General features: G+C 41.0%; 1 protein-coding gene across 4 annotated transcripts in view; it reads left to right on the forward strand.

The window, feature by feature from the left end:
* The window catches only part of PIP5K1A (phosphatidylinositol-4-phosphate 5-kinase type 1 alpha), a 39803-nt gene that overhangs the window by 10887 nt on the left and 8645 nt on the right, over nucleotides 1–20271 (forward strand). For all 4 annotated transcript variants that reach the window (XM_069542025.1, XM_069542040.1, XM_069542035.1 and 1 more), the window contains 7 exons: nucleotides 6443–6474; nucleotides 11627–11707; nucleotides 14182–14312; nucleotides 14753–14870; nucleotides 15053–15205; nucleotides 17279–17578; nucleotides 19891–20096. In XM_069542025.1, the coding sequence (XP_069398126.1) occupies nucleotides 6443–6474; nucleotides 11627–11707; nucleotides 14182–14312; nucleotides 14753–14870; nucleotides 15053–15205; nucleotides 17279–17578; nucleotides 19891–20096 (1021 nt within the window). The remainder of the gene's footprint in view (nucleotides 1–6442; nucleotides 6475–11626; nucleotides 11708–14181; nucleotides 14313–14752; nucleotides 14871–15052; nucleotides 15206–17278; nucleotides 17579–19890; nucleotides 20097–20271) is intronic.

Below are 20271 nucleotides of genomic sequence, written 5' to 3' on the forward strand. Positions count from 1 at the left end.
CTCTTTTTGTCATTGAAGATTCAGTGATCCTAACTCTTATGCTTTTAATGAGATTGAGTCATGGTCCTACTGACACCAAAAAGAAAACTCTTAATCTGAGGAGAATTAAAAACTTTCTCTCTGTTAAAGTTGTTCGTGTCTTTTTATGAAGAAAAGAGGTACTTTGTACTGCTAGTGAGGACCTTAAGATCTGTGAAATTGCTCTGTCAGGTACCAGTGTTGAAAGGCAGCTGCTGTTCCTCTAGAATACTGGCATTGTCTGTTTCATAACAAGTAGAACCTCACTGAAAGAAAAGAAAGGTACTTTCCCGCTGTTTTTGCTAGTGACATTGATGACGGTTGCTGGAGGAGCAGAGTAGTGGCATTGTTAATTCCGTTGAGAGAAACCAAAGGAGGACTCTTTATCCTCATATCTAATGAAAGTAGGAAGGGAAGGGAAAACCTCAGGGGAAGAAAATACGTGTTCATACTGTCCATTAGCAGTTGTAAGATTTATTTAGTCTGTAAAAGCATTCTTGTTCCTTTGGTGCTTTCCTTTCCCCCTTAGACTCTGAGTGGCCAGAAAATTGAAACAAAATATGATTTAGAAGAAAGAGAGTTGAACTGGGAGGTTGGGAATGTGAATCCAATTCTGTCTCTGTCACTACCTTTGCTCTTTAATTTTGAGCACATCCCTTATGCTCTGTTTATTTACTTATAATAGATTAAATACATCTTACTATTAAGAATTGGGCTTCCGTTGTGGCTCAGCTGGTAAAGAATCTGCCTGCAATGTGGGAGACCTGAGTTCGATCCCTAGGCTGGGAAGATCCGCTGGAGAAGGGAAGGGCTACCCACTTCAGTATTCTGGCCTGGAGAATTCCAAGGACTGTATAGTCCATGGGGTCCCAAAGAATCAGATTTGACTGAGCAACTTTCACATTAAGAATAGGTTAAAATCTCAAAGGCTCTTGTTGAATGATTTGTTTAATATAAATTGTTACTGATTTGTTAGCTTAAATGGGCGTGTAGGTTCATATGTGGCTGAAGGGACTAAGTTCTTAATTTGTTCTATTTAAAAATCAATTTTCATTAATATCTATAGATCTCAGCCAGATTGAGCCTGCCTTGGTCAGAATTTTTTAAAAATGCCCAAAGTGAGTATATCCTTGTTTCTCTAGGTCTTTTATTTGTTTGTTTAGTTATTAGTGGACAACAAGCCAGTCTTTATTAGTAAATATGTAATTGAGTACAGTTTTACACATTGGTCCTTGTTTACGTCCCATAGATCTTTTTACATTTTCATCTTTCCACAGAGGAACTGGTACTTGAAGAAATCACCATGATTGGCTCTGCATCATATATTGACCCACTTAGAATTAAGCTGTTTAAACAGTTATTTTTCTGAAACAACCTGTTCATCATGGCTTTATTTTTTGCTGCCAGTGGAGCAACATTAGCCTTTTAGAATGCTTCTTGGTCCAGGGCCTAGTAATAAGTAGGAACTACATGATCATGAAGGAAATGTTTTTCCCTGAGGAGGAGGAAATTTGACATTGGAACTCAGTAGCAGTTACTGTTCCGTCGGTCAGTTGTCTCCGACTTTTTGCAACCCCATGGACTGCAGTGCACCAGGCTTCTGTGTCCTCCACCATCTCCTAGAGCTTGCTCAAACTCAACGTCCATTGAGTCAGTGATGCCATCCAGCCATCTCATCCTCTGTCGTCCCCTTCTCCTCCTGCCTTCAATCTTTTCCAGCATCAGGGGCTTTTCCGGTGAGTCGGCTCTTTGCATCAGGTAGCCAGAGTACTTGAGCTTCAGCTTCAGCATCAGTCCTTCCAATGAATCATTCAGGATTGATTTTCTTTAGGATTGACTGGTTTGATCTCCTTGCAGTCCAAGGGACTCTCGAGTTTTCCAGCACCACAGTTGGAAAGCATCAATTTTTCAGTGCTCAGCCTTCTTTATGGCGCAACTCTCGTGTCTGTACATGACTACTGGAAAAACCATAGCTTTGACTAGACAGACCTTTGCCTGCAAAGAGATGTCTCTGCTTTTTAATATGTTGCCTAGGTTTGTCATAGCTTTTCTTCCATGGAGCAAGCGTCTTTTAATTTCATGGTTACAGTCACTGTCCGCAGTGATTTTGGAGCCCAAGAAAATAGAGTCTGTCATTGTTTTCCATTGTTTCCCCACCTATTTGCCATGAAGTGATGAGACCGGATGCCATGATCTTAGTTTTTTTAATACTAAATTTTAAACCAGCTTTTTCACTCTCTCTCACCTTCAAGAGGCTCTTTAGTTCTTCTTTGCTTTCTGCCGAAAGGGTGGTGGTATCTTCACATCTGTGGTTATTGATATTTCTCCCTGCAGTTTTGATTCCTGCTTGTGATTCATCCAGCCTGGCATTTCGCATGATGTGCTCTGCATAGAAGATAAATAAACAGGGTGACAATGGATACATCCTTGGCACACTCCTTTCCTGGGTTTGAACCAGTCTGTTGTTCCATGTTTGGTTCTAATTGTTGCTTCTTGACCTGCAGTTTCCTCACCCAAAAAAAAGATGCTATGTATGGATTGTGGGTATGGATTATAAGATGATAGTGTATACTTATCAGAGTATTTTTTACACAGATGCTAGAAAGCAAACTTTCTGTTGACTGATACTCTAATCTTATCCTAACTGAGGGATAAATCTCATTCTCCTTAAACATTGGCTTGCTGTGAGCAGAGGCTACTCTTAGGGGCTTCTCACTGCAGTGGCTTCTCTCGTTGCTGAGCACAGATTCTAGGTGCCTGGGCTTAGTAGTTGTGGCTCACGGGCTTATATGCCCTTTGGCATGTGGGATCTTCCCAGACTAGGGATCAAACCAGTGTCCTCTGTATTGCATGATGGATTCTTAACCACTGGACCCCAATCGTGTTAATATTCAGACCCCAGTATCCTTCTAGCTGCCTCAGCTGTAGTGTTTTGAGGATTAATCCAAGTTTTGCAGTTGCAGATAGCTAAGTAATTGGCACCATGTTCCACTGAGTTAAGTCCTCCCACTCTCATTCTGGGTACTTTGCAAGAGTGTAGCAGCCCTGGAGCTATGTGTTTATGAGATAAAACTAGGAAAGGTAGCAAGGTAGAACTTTTTAGGGAGTAAGAAAGCCCCGGACTTACACACTGCCTTGAACTCACTTACCTGCTTTTTTGCTTCATTGCTTAATTTGGTCCAGTGACTCCTCACATGAAGAGGTTGTTCTGTTCTAGGAGAAACTGTCAGCCTAGAATTAGACATTGGCTCTTGGTTCTGTCAGATCCCTCCAAACCCCTTCCTTTGGGGTAAAAGAGGAAGAAATAAGCCAAGTACTGACCAAGGAGTCCAGAGTCAGGGTTGTTTTCTCAGCTGAAAGAATGCGTATTTCTTCATCGAGCATCACTGATTCTACTGTTGTGTGAATACTTGCACAAGGGTTTGTTGGGGATATGGGGAGGCTAAGGGTTTGGGGAGCAGCCAAGAACTTTGAGGTGCTAATTAGAATTTCATGATGGTCTAGGTAATTGAACATTAAACCTTCCTGAGGGCCCAACTTTGCTCTTCCATAGAACTCACATATGACAACATATTTGTGTAGCACATCACAGTCCATGAAGTACTTTGTTTTTGTGGTTTTTTTAACTTTATTTATTTATTTATTTTTTTTTGGATATATTTTTTTTTTCAGTTTTTTATTTTTTAAATTTTAAAATCTTTAATTCTTACATGCGTTCCCAAACATGAACCCCCCTCCCACCCATGAAGTACTTTGATTTAGTTTGTCTCATCTAATCTTTACATAAACCTTCTAATACAGATTCTTCTTTTTTAGTTATTAATAGAGAATAATTTGCCTGTAGTAACAGGGAATTGAGGACTTCCCTGTGGCTCAGTCTGCCTGCAGTGTGGGAGATCCAGGTTTGATCCCTGGGTTGGAAATATCCCCTGGAGATGGGAACGGCAACCCACTCCAGTATTCTTGCCTGGAGAATTCCATGGACAGAGGAGCCTGGTGGGCTACAGTACATGGGGTTGCAAAGAATCAGACATGACTGAATGACTAACACACACACATACAACAGGGGTCTGAACCCAGCTCAGCAGGTTGGCTCTCAAATGAAGGGTTTTAAGACTCAAAGGTTTTGACTAATTTTTTGTTAGTGAGTGCCTTAAATTTTACAGTTAAGTTAGCAGTTTTAATCTTGAATCTGAGTTGTGCTGACTTATTGCTCCTTGGAAGCTTTAGCTTACGGTTCCAGTCCTAGGTTCCAGGTCTTTCGCCTACCCGAACTTGACCTGATTGAAGATGAAGCATCCTGCAAGAAACATAGATTTTTGGGCTTTGCTGTTTTTCTAATTTTCTGGGTCATTTTATGCAGCACATCTTCCTAACAGCTAGATGACATTTTTCTTACCTCCTTTTTTAGCAAAGAGGAATGAAAACCATCTGTTCCCCATAATTTTGCTGCTCTGACTCATTAAGGAAATTTTGCTGCTCTGTTTATTGGTACTAGAAATGCTTTTACCATTAAACCTTACATATGGACCAGAACTGAGATTTTCTTACTCAGCTACTAACTTATGTTATTGAGGATTTGTCCTATTTGGATTCTTCTTTCTTTTTTTAAATTTATTTAATTTATTTACTTGGCTGCATCAGGTTTTAGTTGCACGACACTGGATCTTTGTTGCATTGTGTGAACTCTTTGGTTGTGATACACGGACTCTTGCTGTGTGGATGCTCAGTAGTTGCAGTACATGGGCTTAGTTGTTCCGTGGCATGTGGGATCTTCGTTACCCAGTCAGGGGTCACACCTGCATCCTCTGCTATGGAAGGTGGAATCTTAACCACTGGACCATCAGGGAAGTTCCTGGATTCTTTTAAATTTTCTTTAATGTGGCTAATTTTATTCTCTTTGAATTCTTAAACTAGATCAAAGTAATATATCAGTAGTCTTTGAAGAAAAAAGACGAACAGTTTTCAATATGAAGGGGAGAAAGGTCTGTCTGCCTGATTGATTATGTGTCTCCGGAGTGATCATGGGTGAAGTCTTTAGGATGGCATACCCTTAAGAACTGACTTAACCTTAAGAAAAAAAAGATTTAACCTTTTGGAGTAGTTTTCTATGGATAGTGGTCTTTTAGTCACTTTCTAAACATATTCTTGAAATCTTTTCTATATTTAAACTGATAAAAGTCATAAATAATATTTAACTACACACATATCTTTTACATCTCCACTGATGAAATATTTAGTGAATAAACAACAAATTCCTGTTGCATTTACAGCAGGATCAAGATGAAGATGTACAGGTATAGAATCAGTTTTACCTGCATTGAATGCTTTTTCATTTTTTCATCATTGCATTTTCCCATCCATAGCTTCTTCATCTTTACAGACCAACTCTTTTTAATTGAAGGATAGTTGATTGACAGTATTATTTTAGTTTTAGGTATACAGTTAATTATTCAATATTTTTATAAACTATACCCCATTTAAAAGTACTACATAGTAACGGCTATATTTCCTTATACTGTACAATATATCCTTGCTTATTTATTTATTTGCTTATTTATTTTATGCATAATAGTTTGTGTCTCTTACTCCTACCCCAGCTTGCCCTTCTGCCCTTTTCACTTCCCGCTGGTAACCATTAGTTCTCTGTGAGTCTGCTTTTGTTACATACATTTGTTTTATTTTTTAGATTTCCCATAGCAGTGATAACATAAAGTGTTTGTTTTTCTCTGAATTATTTCACTAAGCATAATACTCTAGGGCTGTCCACACTTGCAGAGTGTAAGATTTCATTCTTTTCTGTGACTGAGTGGTATTCTATTACATACAGATACACACACACATGCACACACACAAACACCCACAGCTGCTTTATTCATTGATCTGTTGATGAACACTTAGGTGCTTCCATATCTTGGCTGTTGTAAATGAAGCTTCTGTAGATCAACTTTTTACCTTTTTTTCTGAAATAATTAGTAGAAGTGCAAAGCACCATAGATATGCTCTAAAGCTTCTTACCCTTTTAGCTCTACAGGAAAAATTATTAGTCAAGTCTAGGCTGTCCGCTAACTCTGGTATCTCTTATGCCCTTTCTCTTTCAACCATGGTATCAAATGAGACACTTTGGGCTCTGATGGTTAAATGTATTAAGAACAGATGTATTTCCTAGAGAAAATATGAACACTTGGATAAGAAAAAGAAACTAGAAAAAGGCTGGAATATGTATAAGGGTTCTGTGAGTATGGACGAGGAAAAGGAAGGGACATTTAAAATCCCTATCCAAAAGGATCTGGTATCACTGAGGCAGGAACCCATTGTCAGGTTTAGTTTGACTCAAATCCTAATTGTTTCAGTGAGCTTGATAGAGATCATGCAAGTGTGTATACATATTTATAGTTATGTTTATGTATTTTTTTTTAAACAGCATCTGGAATCAAGAGACCCACGGCATCTGAGGTGAGTTTTATATACTGATATACAGTGGTTCTAAAACCTTAATTCTGGGATAGAAGGATACCTGTTTATGACGTCCTTATTTCCCTCCTACTGGGGTCTTGAAATCTATTGATAGGTATCGTTCTTACATCTCTTTGGTAGGCTAGTGATTATACAGCTCTACTTTTGTCACAGTTTATTATGAATATTAACAGCTCAGATTTATTGAGTATTTTTATTTTTTTAAAATTTATTTCTCTGCATCAGTCTTAGTTGTCGCATGTGGGATTTAGTTCTCTGACCAGAAATGGAACCTGGGCCCCCTGCATTGGGAGCACAGAATCTTAGCCACTGAACCACCAGGGAAGTCACTATTAAGCATTTTTAAATGTACCAAATGTAGTGTTTAGTTCAGTCGCTCAGCCATATCCAAACTTTGTAACCCCATGAACGGTAGCACGCCAGGCCTCCCTGTCCATGACCAACACCCAGAGTTTACCCAAACTCATGTCCATTGAGTTAGTGATGCCATCCACCCATCTCATCCTCTGTTGTCCCCTTCTCCTCCTGCCTTCAGTCTTTCCGAACATCAGGGTCTTTTCAGATGAGTCAGTCTTCACATCAGGTGGCCAAAGTACTGGAGCTTCAGCTTCAACATCAGTTCTTCCAATGAACACCCAGGACTGATTTCCTTTAGGATGGACTGGTTGGATCTCCTTGCATTCCAAGGGACTCTCAAGAGTCTTGTCCAACACCACACTTCAAAAGCATCAATTCTTCGGCGCTTAGCTTTCTTTATAGTCCAACTCTGACATCCATACATGACCACTGGAAAAACCGTAGCCTTGACTAGATGGACCTTTGTTGACAAAGTAATGTCTCTGCTTTTGAATATGCTATCTAGGTTGGTCATAACTTTCCTTCCAAGGAGTAAGCGTCTTTTAGTTTCATGGCTGCAGTCACTATCTGCAGTGATTTTGGAGCCCCCAAAAATAAAAGATCAGCCACTGTTTCCACTGTTTCCCCATCTATTTGCCATGGAGTGATAGGACCAGAAGCCGTGATCTTAGTTTTCTGAATGTTGAGCTTTAAGCCAACTTTTTCAGTCTCCTCGTTCACTTTCATCAAGAGGCTTTTTAGTTCTTCTTCACTTTCTGCCATAAGGGTGGTGTCATCTGCATATCTGAGGTTATTGATATTTTTCCCGGCAATCTTGATTCCAGCTTGTGCTTCCTCCAGCCCAGTGTTTCTCATGATGTACTCTGCATATAAGTTAAATAAGCAGGGTGACAATATACAGCCCTGATGTAGTCCTTTTCCTATTTGGAACCAGTCTGTTGTTCCATGTCCAGTTCTAACTGTTGCTTCCTGACCTGCATACAGGTTTCTCAAGAAGCAGGTCAGGTGGTCTGGTATTCCCATCTCTTTCAGAATTTTCCACAGTTTCTTGTGATCCACACAGTCAAAGGCTTTGGCATAGTCAATAAAGCAGAAATAGATGTTTTCCTGGAACTCTCTTGCTTTTTCCATGATCCAGTGGATGTTGGCAATTTGATCTCTGGTTCCTATGCCTTTTCTAAAACCAGCTTGAACATCTAGAAGTTCACGGTTTTCATGTATTGCTGAAGCCTGGCTTGGAGAATTTTGAGCATTACTTTACTAGCATGTGAGATGAGTGCAATTGTGTGGTACTTTGAGCATTCTTTGGCATTGCCTTTATTTGGGATTGGAGTGAAAACTGACCTTTTCCAGTCCTGTGGCCACTGCTGAGTTTTCCAAATTTGCTGACATATTGAATGTAGCACTTTCACAGCATCATCTTTCAGGATTTGAAATAGCTCAACTGGAGTTCCATTGCCTCCACTAGCTTTGTTCATAGTGATACTTCTAAGGCCCACTTGACTTTGCATTCCAGGATGTCTGGTTCGGTGAGTGATCACACCATTGTGATTATCTGGGTTGTGAAGATCTTTTTTGTGCAGTTCTTCTGTGTGTTCTTACCACCTCTTAATATCTTCTGCTTCTGTTAGGTCCATACCATTTCTGTCCTTTATCAAGCCCATCTATGCATGAAATGTTCCCTTGGTATCTCTGATTTTCTTGATGAGATCTCTAGTCTTTCCCATTCTATTATTTTCCTCTATTTCTTTGCATTGATCACTGAGGAAAGCTTTCTTATCTCTCTTTGCTATTCTTTGGAACTCTGCATTCAGATGCTTATATTTTTCCTTTTCTCCTTTGCTTTTCGCTTCTCTTCTTTTCATAGCTATTTGTAAGGCTTCCCCAGACAGCCATTTTGCTTTTTTGCATTTCTTTTTTTGAGGATGTTCTTGATCCCTGTCTCCTGTACAGTGTCACGAACCTTGATCCATAGTTTATCAGGCACTCTATCAGATCTAGTCCCTTAAATCTATTTCTCATTTCCACTGTATAATCATAAGGGATTTGATTTAGGTCATACTTGAGTGGTCTAATGGTTTTCCCCACTTTCTTCAATTTAAGTCTGAATTTGACAATAAGGAGTTCATGATCTGAGCCACAGTCAGCTCCCGGTCTTGTTTTTGCTGACTGTATAGAGCTTCTCCATCTTTGGCTGCAAGGAATATAATAAGTCTGATTTCAGTGTTGACCATCTGGTGATGTCCACGTGTAGAGTGTTCTCTTGTGTTGTTGGAAGAGGGTGTTTGCTATGACTAGTGCATTCTCTTGGCAAAACTCTATCAGCCTTTGCCCTGCTTCATTCTGTACTCCAAAGCCAAATTTGCCTGTTACTTCAGGTGTTTCTTGACTTCCTACTTTTGCATTCCAGTCCCCTATAATGAAAAGGACATCTTTTTTGAGTGTTAGTTCTAAAAGGTCTTGTAGGTCTTCATAGAACTGTTCAACTTCAGCTTCTTCAGTGTTACTGGTCGGGGCATAGACTTGGATTACTGTGATATTGAATGGTTTGCCTTGGAAACGAACAGAGATCATTCTGTCATTTTTGAGATTGCGTCCAAGTACTGCATTTCGGACTCTTTTGTTGACTATGGTGGCTACTCCATTTCTTCTAAGGGATTCTTGCCCACAGTAGTAGATATAATGGTCATCTGAGTTAAATTCACCCATTCCAGTCCATTTTAGTTTGCTGATTCCTAGAATGGCAACATTCACTCTTGCCGTCTCCTGTTTGACCACTTCCAATTTGCCTTGATTCATGGATCTAACATTCCAGGTTCCTATGCAGTATTGCTCTTTAGAGCATCGGACCTTGCTTCTCTCACCAGTCACATCCACAGGTGGGTGTTGTTTTTGCTTTGGCTCCATCCCTTCAGTCTTTCTGGAGTTATTTCTCCACTGATCGCCAGTAGCATATTTTGGGCACCTAGCGACCTGGGGAGTTCATCTTTCAGTGTCCTTTCTTTTTGCCTTTTCATACAGTTCATGTATGTAGTGTACCAAAATGTAAATAATGTATCTGAGTAAGTATTCTTATTTAATCCTGCAAAGAACCTCTATTAGTGTAGCTGCTGTTGTTATCCATGTTTTATAGATGAAGAAAGTGAGGATTAGTGGTTATTTAGCTTGCCCAAGCTCTCATAATTAATAATATGGTATTAAGAAGGTTAGGATTCTAAGCCAGTCTGACACTATAACTCACTGTATTGTTTTGTTGTTAATACCTCCTGATTGCATAGCTTCAGTGAATATGGCAAACTTCTTTTAACCATACTGAAGCTGTTGGTTTCCTGTATTTCTTTTTTGTGCAGAGTATGTTATATTTGTTTAATTTTTTTCTCATGATGTGTTTCCCAACTCTCTCTTTACTTCTTGCATCTCTCCTGGGGTTTGTGACGGGGTGTAATGTGGACCCTTTTGGCATAGGATTTTAGGCTTTTCTCTCAGAACATCTTCCAGGTTCTGTCAGGTTATTTATTGAGGGTTTTCTCCGTTAAGGGCCTTAGTAAGAATGAAAAGTGAAAGTGAAGTCGCTCAGTCGTGTCTGACCGTAGCCCACCAAGCTCGTCAGTCCATGGGATTCTCCAGGCAAGAATACTGGAGTGGGTTGCCATTTTCTTCTCCAGGGGATCTTCCCGACCCAGGGATCGAACCCAGGTCTCCTGCATTACAGGCAGATGCTTTAACCTCTGAGCCGCCAGGGAAGCCTTACTATTCTTGGTAAGGATAGTAGAACTTAAATCAAGTCCTAAAACGGTGACATGCTATTTCCAATAGTCTTTTTGCCTTTTGGCTTTATTAACTAAATGAATAGTGGCATCATGAAGAATACTTTCACGTCTATTGTGCTGGCATCTTGGCTGTGGAGAATATCCTTCTAGTTTCTACTCCACTGGTTTTGTTTCTTCCTTTTTTCTGAGGCTGTCATGTGAGTAGAAAACAAGGCCATATCATATTCTCAGGAATCTCTTTGAGGCAGGGAGGCCCTCTTCTTAGAGAATTTGTCTCATTGCCTTAGCCTTTTAATATCTGGACTGAACAGTACTTATATTTGCTAGTGGCTAGTTCATTTCTGCTAGTGAAGTCAGTTTGAGCAAATAGTATTCAGGTTGGGTTGAAAGTTAGAGGAGGAGTAATTATGAAAGGAATCTGGGTCTATGAAGCTCTATTTCTGTCTTGCTTTTTTATACTGGGGGTCTCTCCTTTTTCCTGGGGCTGCTATTAATATCTCCTACTTCCCCTGTTTCTGCTTTTCTCCAGTGATAATCATTTTAATATTCTTTGTCATTTTTCTGAGGACCACAGGTGAAATATGTGTCCTTTTGGAGTGCTCTTTTAGTCAGTTGTAATTCTTTGGGCTTCCCTGGTGGCTCAGAGGTTAAAGCGTCTGCCTGCAATGTGGGAGACCTGGGTTTGATCCCTGGGTTGGGAAGATCCCCTGGAGAAGGAAATGGCAACCCACTCCAGTATTCATGCCTGGAGAATCCAATGGATGGAGGAGCCTGGTGGGCTACAATCCATGGTGTTGCAAAGAGTCGGACAGACTGAGCAAGCGACTTAATTCTTTGGGTAGCAACACTGTAACTTTGTGTTTGCATGGGGTAGATCTTCAGAAGATTTTATAAAATGTTCTTGATCCTAAAAAGGGTAGTGTTTTATTTTGATGTACCATCATGGTAGCAGTTTGATGTGTTATGTGGAAATTATATACTAATGTTGAATCTTCTTCTTATAGGTGGCTTATTCCTCTGGCATGTCCATGAAGAAAATAGGTCACCGAGGTGTTGATTCCTCAGGAGAGACAACATATAAAAAGGTGCGTCTGAGTGGAACCCTGTCATCTTATTCCAGGAAGGGCTAGTTTTGTCTCTTTGATTATATTCTCCACATTCTATCCCATTTCTTGATACCCTAAACCTTTGCACAATAGCCATCATACAACTTGAATTTTAGAATTTACATCACAAAGGGTGAATTATCTAACCACCTGTATATGTGTTTAAATAAGAATGTTCTTAATGGACAAATCTGATATTAGATGAATTTTCACTGAGCTGAAGCAGTTGTGTTTCCCTGTTAAGATATAAACATGTAATGGCAACCCACTTCAGCATTCTTGCCTGGCAAATCCCTTGGATAGAGGAACTGGGTGGGCTACAGTCTGTGGGGTCACAAAGAGTCGGACACAACTTAGTAACTAAACAAACAAATAACAATAAGCCTTCAAGGCCATTTTAACCTAGCTTTGGGGAACCATGTGTTTTGATGTTTTTCTGTCTTTACTCTGGTGCTGGGTATACATAAAGTAAAGGCTGGATCCAGTTCAGCCTGGTGATACAGACAGGTCAGATATGTTTCTTCTCTTCTTTGTGTGTCCTTTTTTTTTTTTTTTTAATGTTTATTTATTTGTTTTTGGCTGTGCTGAGCCTTTGTTGCTTTGCGGACTTTGCTCTGGTCGTGGTGAGCAGGGGCTACTGTCTAGTTGTGGTGTGTGGACTTCTCACTGGGGTGGCTTCTCTTGAGCACGTGCTCTAGAGCTCACGGACTTCAGTAACTGCCGCAGGGGCTCAGTAGTTGTGGTTCCTGGGCTCCAGAGCAGAGGCTCAATAGTTTGGCACACAGGCTCAGCCACTCCATGGCATGTGGGATCCTCCTGGACCAGGGATCAAACCTGTGTCCCCTTCATTGGCAGGCAGACTGTTTATCACTGAGCCGTCAGGGAAGCTCTTGGGTTTTGTTAAGATTATAGTTTCAGTTGGTGGATAGGGCCTAGAGCATCTGATTTTGAGCTAGAGATATGAAATGGATTGAAAAGATAGTAGTAATAACCAAGAAGAGGAAATTGAACTGGTGAAGGGAAAGCAGAAGAGGAGCATCATGGGGCGATCCAGTTCTTCAGTTCTGGACTAATTGGAGATGCTTAGGTTTCCTGTAGTAGAATGTTAAACCCCCGTATGGCACCTGTACCTTGTCTGGCCCACGTCAGTTTTCTTGTGTCTGTTTTCTGTCTTACCACATTGTCCGAAGTGAGAGAGGTATACTCATGCATTCTCTGTCAGGGATCTGACTGCCCAGATCAGATCAATTCAACAGACATTTATTGAGCTCATTTTATGTGCTGAAAACTGAGACGACAAGCTGAGTTTCTAGTCTAAGAAAGGCAAGCACTTAAAAAATTAATTATAATTTTAATGCCCCATGAGGACTAAGTAGAAAGGCAAGTAATACTTGGTAAGGGTTGGGGATAAGGGAAATTGCTTAGAACAAAACTATCCAATAGAACTTTCTATGGTGATGGAAATGTGCTATACCTGTGTTATCCAGTGTGGTAGCCACTAATCATACCTGAATGTGTCTAGTAAAACTGAAGAAGTGATTTTTAAATTAAATTTTAATTAACTTAGAATTAAATAGCCGAGTGTGGCTACTAACTACTGTATTAGATAGCACAGATCTAGTTAATATGACATTTCCTCATGACATTGGAATCCTAATTGCAAGAATGGAGCTCTTATATTTGTATTTTGACCATAATATGATAATGGGCTTCCCTGGTGGCTCAGATGGTAAAGAATCCACCTGCAATGCAGGAGACCTGGGTTCAGTCCCTGGGTTAGGAAGATCCCCTGGAGGAGGGCATGGCAGCGTACTCCATTATTCTTGCCTGGAGAATCCCCATGGACATAGGAGCCTGGAGGGCTGCAGTACATGGGGTCACGAAGAGTCGAACACAAATGAGGGAGTAAGCACACACATGAGTATTTAGTAAAGCTAAATACTTCTCTCAGAAATAATTGTAATCTTTCAGGCTTTTTAGTAGCCTTTTTTTGCCACTCTGTTGGCCTTGGGACATCACTCAAGCCTGGTCTTAGAGGACTGAGCTTCAGTCAGTCAGAATATCATTTAATTTTAGTTAATATTCTATATCTGATGAATAAAATATTTGGAGGACTTTGTATGCTCTGGGGGCAGGAACCTTTGGAGTGAGACCTGAGATTGTTCTCTCATTTCAGTGTATATTCCAGATGTGGATGTGGGTTGGAGGAACACTTTGCCTAGTGAAGGCTGGCTCCCATAGTCACGCCTTTGCTACTCTGTATCGTCATGCCTCTCCAGTCTTTTCAGGCTTCACTGCCATGTGGAGCCATGAAGATGGGGAAACTGGATTGCCCCAGTTTAGAATGAACCACTGGAAGGGCATTTGCTTTCCATTGTTTCTTCTGGTTCTTCTCTCCTGAGTTTTTACTGCTGTAATCAGATTTAATACTAGAAACTTTCCTCTTGTTTCAGACAACCTCATCAGCCTTAAAAGGTGCCATCCAGTTAGGCATTACTCACACTGTAGGAAGCCTGAGTACCAAACCAGAGCGAGATGTCCTCATGCAAGACTTCTACGTGGTGGAGAGTATCTTCTTCCCGAGGTACAGTGGTTACTTAATGTTCAGAAGAATGTCCTGGGAAATGTGACTTTTTTATATCAACATTAGGACATTTTAGAAATTCATACCTAATTTAGGCATGCATCCAATCCTTAGCCTGATATTAATCAGTGTGACGTGGGACTGGAGAATTTGGACAGCAGATGCTATCCTTTGGATGCTTCTGTGAGCCTCTGGCCTGTGGACTAAGCCCTGAAAAGCACTTCAGGGCATTGGATAGGGGGCATATGATCCCCTGCTTCATGTCTTAATCCCTGTGTTGCACCTGTGTCCCATTACGTAACTGACTCATCCAGTTCCTTTGGTTCTCTCAGGAGGGATGTATTGACTTGCCTCTGGGTGACTGAGTGTCTTCCCAGGGTTGTGGACTCCCTAAATTACAGGGACTGGTAAGTTATGACTCCTTCTTTTTAACACCACAGTGAAGGGAGCAACCTGACCCCTGCTCATCACTACAATGACTTTCGATTCAAGACCTACGCACCTGTTGCCTTCCGATACTTTCGGGAGTTATTTGGTATCCGGCCTGATGATTATTTGGTAAGCTTCCGGACCTCAGGACTCTGGGACTCCAGTATCAGAGGAGTACTTCCAAAGGAAGACCTCTTCACATTCTTGCTCTTATTTTTTTGTTTTAGAATAGAATTGTACCTGTAGTTGATTTCTGATAGGGGAAGCCCTGGTATCTCTGAACCTCTTGCTCTCTTTTCTTTGGGCCCTAGTACTCCCTCTGCAATGAACCGCTGATCGAACTCTGCAACTCTGGGGCTAGTGGTTCCCTCTTCTACGTGTCCAGCGATGACGAATTCATCATAAAAACAGTCCAGCACAAAGAGGCAGAGTTTCTACAGAAGCTGCTTCCAGGATACTACATGGTGAGAGGACAAGGAGCACCAACTGCTCGAGCTGCCCACTCCACTCCTGGACAAGGCTGGGCAGGCTGACATCAGGGGGAAAGCAATGTTAACACTTCGGTCTTAGGGATGTAGTTCATCTTTGTGCTTTTGGTCCCATCTCTTTTGTCTGTCTATGGCTAAAGGGGGTTTTGTTTATCTGTCCTATTTTAAGTATAACCTAGCTTAGATCTTCCTACCCAAAGACAAAATTCAGTGATGTTTATATATTTATTTAGAGTATAGTTGATTTACAATGTTTTGTTAGTTTCTGACGTACAGCAAAGTGAGTCAGTTATACATACACATAATGTCTACTTTTTTTTTGGTTCTATTCCCATGTATAGGTCATTACAGGGTATTGAGCAGAGTTCCCTGTTCTATTCAGTATGTTCTTATTAATTATCTATTCTATTTACAGTAGTGTGTATATGCCAATTTCAGTCTCCCAATTTATGCCCTTCCCTTTCCCTCTGGTAACCACAAGTTTGTTTTCTACATCAATGACTCAACTTCTATTTTGAAACATGTTCATTTTTACCATTTCTTTATATTCCACTTAAAAGTGGTATATATTAGTCTTTCTCTGACTGACTTCACTCAGTATGACAGTCTAGGTCCATCTGTGTCACTGCAAATGGCATTATTTCATTCTTTTTTTTTCAATGGCTGAGTAATTGTTCATTGTGGGGCTTCCCAGGTGGCGCAGGTGGTAAAAGAATCCTCCTGCCGATGCAGGAGATGCAGGAGATGTGGGTTTGATCCCTGGGTTGGGAAGACCCCCTGGAGTAGGAAATAGCATCCCACTGCAGTATTCTTGCCTGGAAAATTCCATGGACAGAGGAGCCTGGCAGGCTGTAGTCCATGGGGTTGCAAAGAGTTGGACACCGCTGAGCGTGCACACAGAGCAGCCCATTGCACATACGTGCTATATCTTCACCCATTCCTGTCGGTGGACATACAAGTTGCTTCCATGTCACGGCTATTGTAAATAGTGCTGCAGTGAACACTGGGGTATGTATATCCTTTCAAATTATGATTTTCTCTGGATATATGCCCAGGATTGATAACGGCTGGATTATATGGTAACTCTAGTTTTTTAAGGAACCTCCATACTATACTCCATTAGTAGCTGTACCAGTTTACAATCCCACCAACAACGTAGGAAGGTTTCTTTTTCTCCACACCCTCTCTGTCACTATTTGTAGATTTTTTGATGATGCCCATTTTGAACTGTGTGAGGTGATACGTCACTGTAGTTTTTTTGATTTGCATTTCTCTAATAATTAGTGATGTTGAGCATCTTTTCATGTGCCTCTTGGCCATCTGTCTTCTTTGGAGAAATGTCTGATTAGATCTTCCACCCATTTTTTGATTGGGTTGTATTTTGTTGTTGTTATTGACCTGCTTGAGCTGTTTGTACATTTCAGAGATTGCTTGCTTGTTGGTTGCTTCATTTGCAAATATTTTCTCCCATTCTGGGGATTTCCTTTTATTTTGTTGATGTTTTCCTTTGCTGTGCAAAAGCTTCTAAGTTTAATTAGATCCCATTTGTTTTATTTTTGTTTTTATTCAATGATGATTTTGCTTTCCATTCTTAGTCCAGCTCCTAAATCAGGGAATGAGGTTGGTTACTTCTCTTGATAGTACTATATTCATTCTTACTGATACCTCTTGGAGGTGCTGGAGAAGTTAGGGAACTCTCCTTTGCCTCCCATCATACTCAACAAAAATATACTATAAAGAAGGCTAAGGCTTAAGACTTTTTCAGTGCTGTCTTCCCTTAAACCTCTCTAAAGGAATATATTCATCATATTTGTAGTATCCTGACTGCTTAGTATATTGGAGGATCTGCTACTTGGCTTGGTAGTGATCCCATTATTAAGATAGGTACATCGGGAAATTTTAAAACAATTACAATATGAGCTTCTGGGCAGGCAGATTGTATCTGAAATCCCATGAGCAGAGGAAAGTGGGTAGCAGGCTTTATCCTTGAGTTTCATTGAAAATCAGCTGACTTGCTCTTCTACTCCTTTTTTACTTTCTTGCCCTCAGAACCTCAACCAGAACCCTCGGACTTTGCTGCCTAAGTTCTATGGACTGTACTGTGTGCAGGCAGGTGGTAAGAATATTCGAATTGTCGTGATGAACAATCTCTTACCACGGTCAGTCAAGATGCATATCAAGTATGACCTCAAGGGCTCAACATATAAAAGGCGAGCGTCCCAAAAAGAGCGAGAGAAACCTCTCCCTACCCTTAAAGATCTGGACTTCTTACAAGACATCCCTGATGGTCTCTTTTTGGATGCTGATATGTACAATGCTCTATGCAAGACCCTGCAGCGTGACTGTTTGGTGAGTTTGTCACATTTCCTTCTCTCTCAGGTACCAGAAATCTCAGTGACTAAAACAGTTTGGTGGTTCTAAGGCATTTAATCTATAAGAGATGGGACTCTATATAACGTATGTGTCAGACTTCATTTACAGTATCTTTTACATTAGATCATTTATGCCTTTATGTTTTTACTTTCTCTCTGTTAGTCTAACTCCCCTCCCTGTCTGTTTTTTTCTCTCTACCTGTCCTGGGCCTCATAATCATACATTCTCCTTGTTTCCATACCAATACCATCAGTGCTCACATTTTGATCCTGCCTGCCAATTCAAATTTATACCTTGGAAGCTGAGTGCTGCTAGAAAAAAATCACACAGCTATGTATACTGGCATCTCTACAGATTCTTTAATACCATTAAAAAAAATTACATATTTGGCTGTACCAGGTCTTAGTTACAGCATGCTAGATCTTCGATCTTTGTTGCATGCAAGGTCTTTAATTGTGGCATGTGGATCTCCTTCCCTGCCCAGGGATCAGACCCAAGCCCCCTGCATTGGGAGCATGGAGTGGTAGCCGCTGGACCATCAGGGAAGTTCCTCTATAGTTTTATGATATCCAGTTCCACTTGGGCCATCAGTATTGCTCATTAATGCATTTCCTGTTTCTCTCAAGAGATGCCAAGTGATTGGTACTCTCTTCAAACAATTTTGTAACTCCCATCCCCCTAGCCTTGTTTCTCAAGAAGCTACCTCAACTTCTGTAGCATCCCTTCGTCTTCCCCCCATCATCAACTTAAAGTTTAGGAGAGTTTTTTTCAGTGTCTTCATGTAATGAAGCCTTCCTTTCACCTTGGCCTTTCTCGTCTCTTGCCTGCATTCCTGCCTCTACGTCCTGGCTTTTGCTCGCACTGCTTCCAGTTGACTTGCTCTCTCCAGTGACCACTGGGACGCTAAGTAGACTACTTCTTAGTCCTTCCTTGAGTTTTCTGCGGTGTTCGACAGTTGATTGTTTCCACTTTCTTAACATCTTTTGGGTTTTGTGACATCTTTCTCTTGTTTTCCACATCCTTTTTTTTTTTTTTGCAAGCTGCTTTTGCAGAATCGTCATCTGCTCAGTCCATAGTGTTATCATCCTTGCTTTCCTACGCTTACTCTGCCTCTTCCTCCAGGATAATGCCCATTTTAGTTTGACTTTCTTGGTTGTGAGGACTGGAGACTTAGTGGAGCAGAGAGGTTTTATAAATTACACATAAGAATCAGTCCTGTATTCTCTTTATCCTTTACCCACCTATCAAAACAGCCTTGGGTGAGCTGTACCACCAAAGTGAGCTACTGGAACTGGTGGAAGTATACCAGGTTGAGAACTGGAAAGACGGTGCACACTTTTTAATATGGCTCATCAGGCCTGGCATTGTCCTGCCCCTCCCATCCTTTCTTATATGCCAGACACCTACACTTTGCCTCACCAGACTCAATGGATGTGAATTTGAGCAAATTCCAGGAGATAATTAAGGACAGGGAAGACTGGCGTGCTGCAGTCCATGGGGTCACAGAGTCGGACATGACTTGGTGACTAAACACCACCACCAGATGATAGCCATCTGCTCGTGGCCTGCTGTTTCATGCCTCCAGGCCTTGGCCTTATTGCATTATTCTTTCCTTCCTTTGTTTACATGCACTTATTTTCTTTCTAATGTATCCCTCATAAACCTGTTTATATACCTCCTGACCTCCTCTATAGTATTCCTCAACCATGTGTGCACTTCCATTATTACACATACTAGACTGTATTGTATTTATGTTTATTTCCCTTCCTAAATTATGATATCCATGAGGACAGATGGTCTCTTAAGTGTCTGTATCCACAGAAGCAGGCACAGAGCCTACCTACAGATGTTGAGGCTTCAGCAGATATTAAACCGAGTTGAAGCTGGCCATATAAGGTCCTGCCACAGATCTGCACTGTCACAGAGTATGCTTCTACCTGACCCTCCTGTGGATTTTTTTTGAACTCAGATACATATTTCTTCTTTCACTGAGTATATAATGTTCTTTTCATGAAAAGACACAAGGAAAGAACAAACAAAGAAGGTCTTGTGGGCTAGGCTGTGGTCTAATTTGTATTTACTCTGGTGCAGGAAAGCTGAAGGAGTATCAGTGATGGGAGAGCAGAGAAGGTCAATGTACTGTTCTCCAAGGAGTGGGAGGAGCAAAGGATAATCCTGTGCTTAGCTCTGGAGGGTGACTCCAGTAGTTAGACCAGGAAAGCTGTAAGATCCTGAAAAAAGATTCTCATACCTCCCAAGGCTCAGATCACGTTTTTTCCTTCCATTAGGTGCTGCAGAGCTTCAAGATAATGGACTATAGCCTCCTGGTGTCAATCCATAACATAGATCATGCACAACGAGAGCCTTTAGGCAGCGAAACACAGTATTCAGCTGACACTCGCAGACCAGCCCCCCAAAAGGCGCTCTATTCCACAGCCATGGAATCTATCCAGGGCGAGGCTCGACGAGGTGGCACCATGGAGACCGATGACCAGTGAGTGGACTCGGGCACCAGGAAGGAGTGTGTAGGCTCAAAGCATTTTTTCCTGGAGAGGGGTACATAGCTTCTGAGAAGGAGTAGCCTTTATTCAGCAGTGAAGTCAACATTAATACTTGCAGAACTATAGAGTGAGCGTTCCTAAGAATGTAGAAGGAAAGGAAGATTCTTA

This window comes from Ovis canadensis, chromosome 1 (assembly GCF_042477335.2).
Source record: "Ovis canadensis isolate MfBH-ARS-UI-01 breed Bighorn chromosome 1, ARS-UI_OviCan_v2, whole genome shotgun sequence".
NCBI classification, from domain to species: domain Eukaryota; kingdom Metazoa; phylum Chordata; class Mammalia; order Artiodactyla; family Bovidae; genus Ovis; species Ovis canadensis.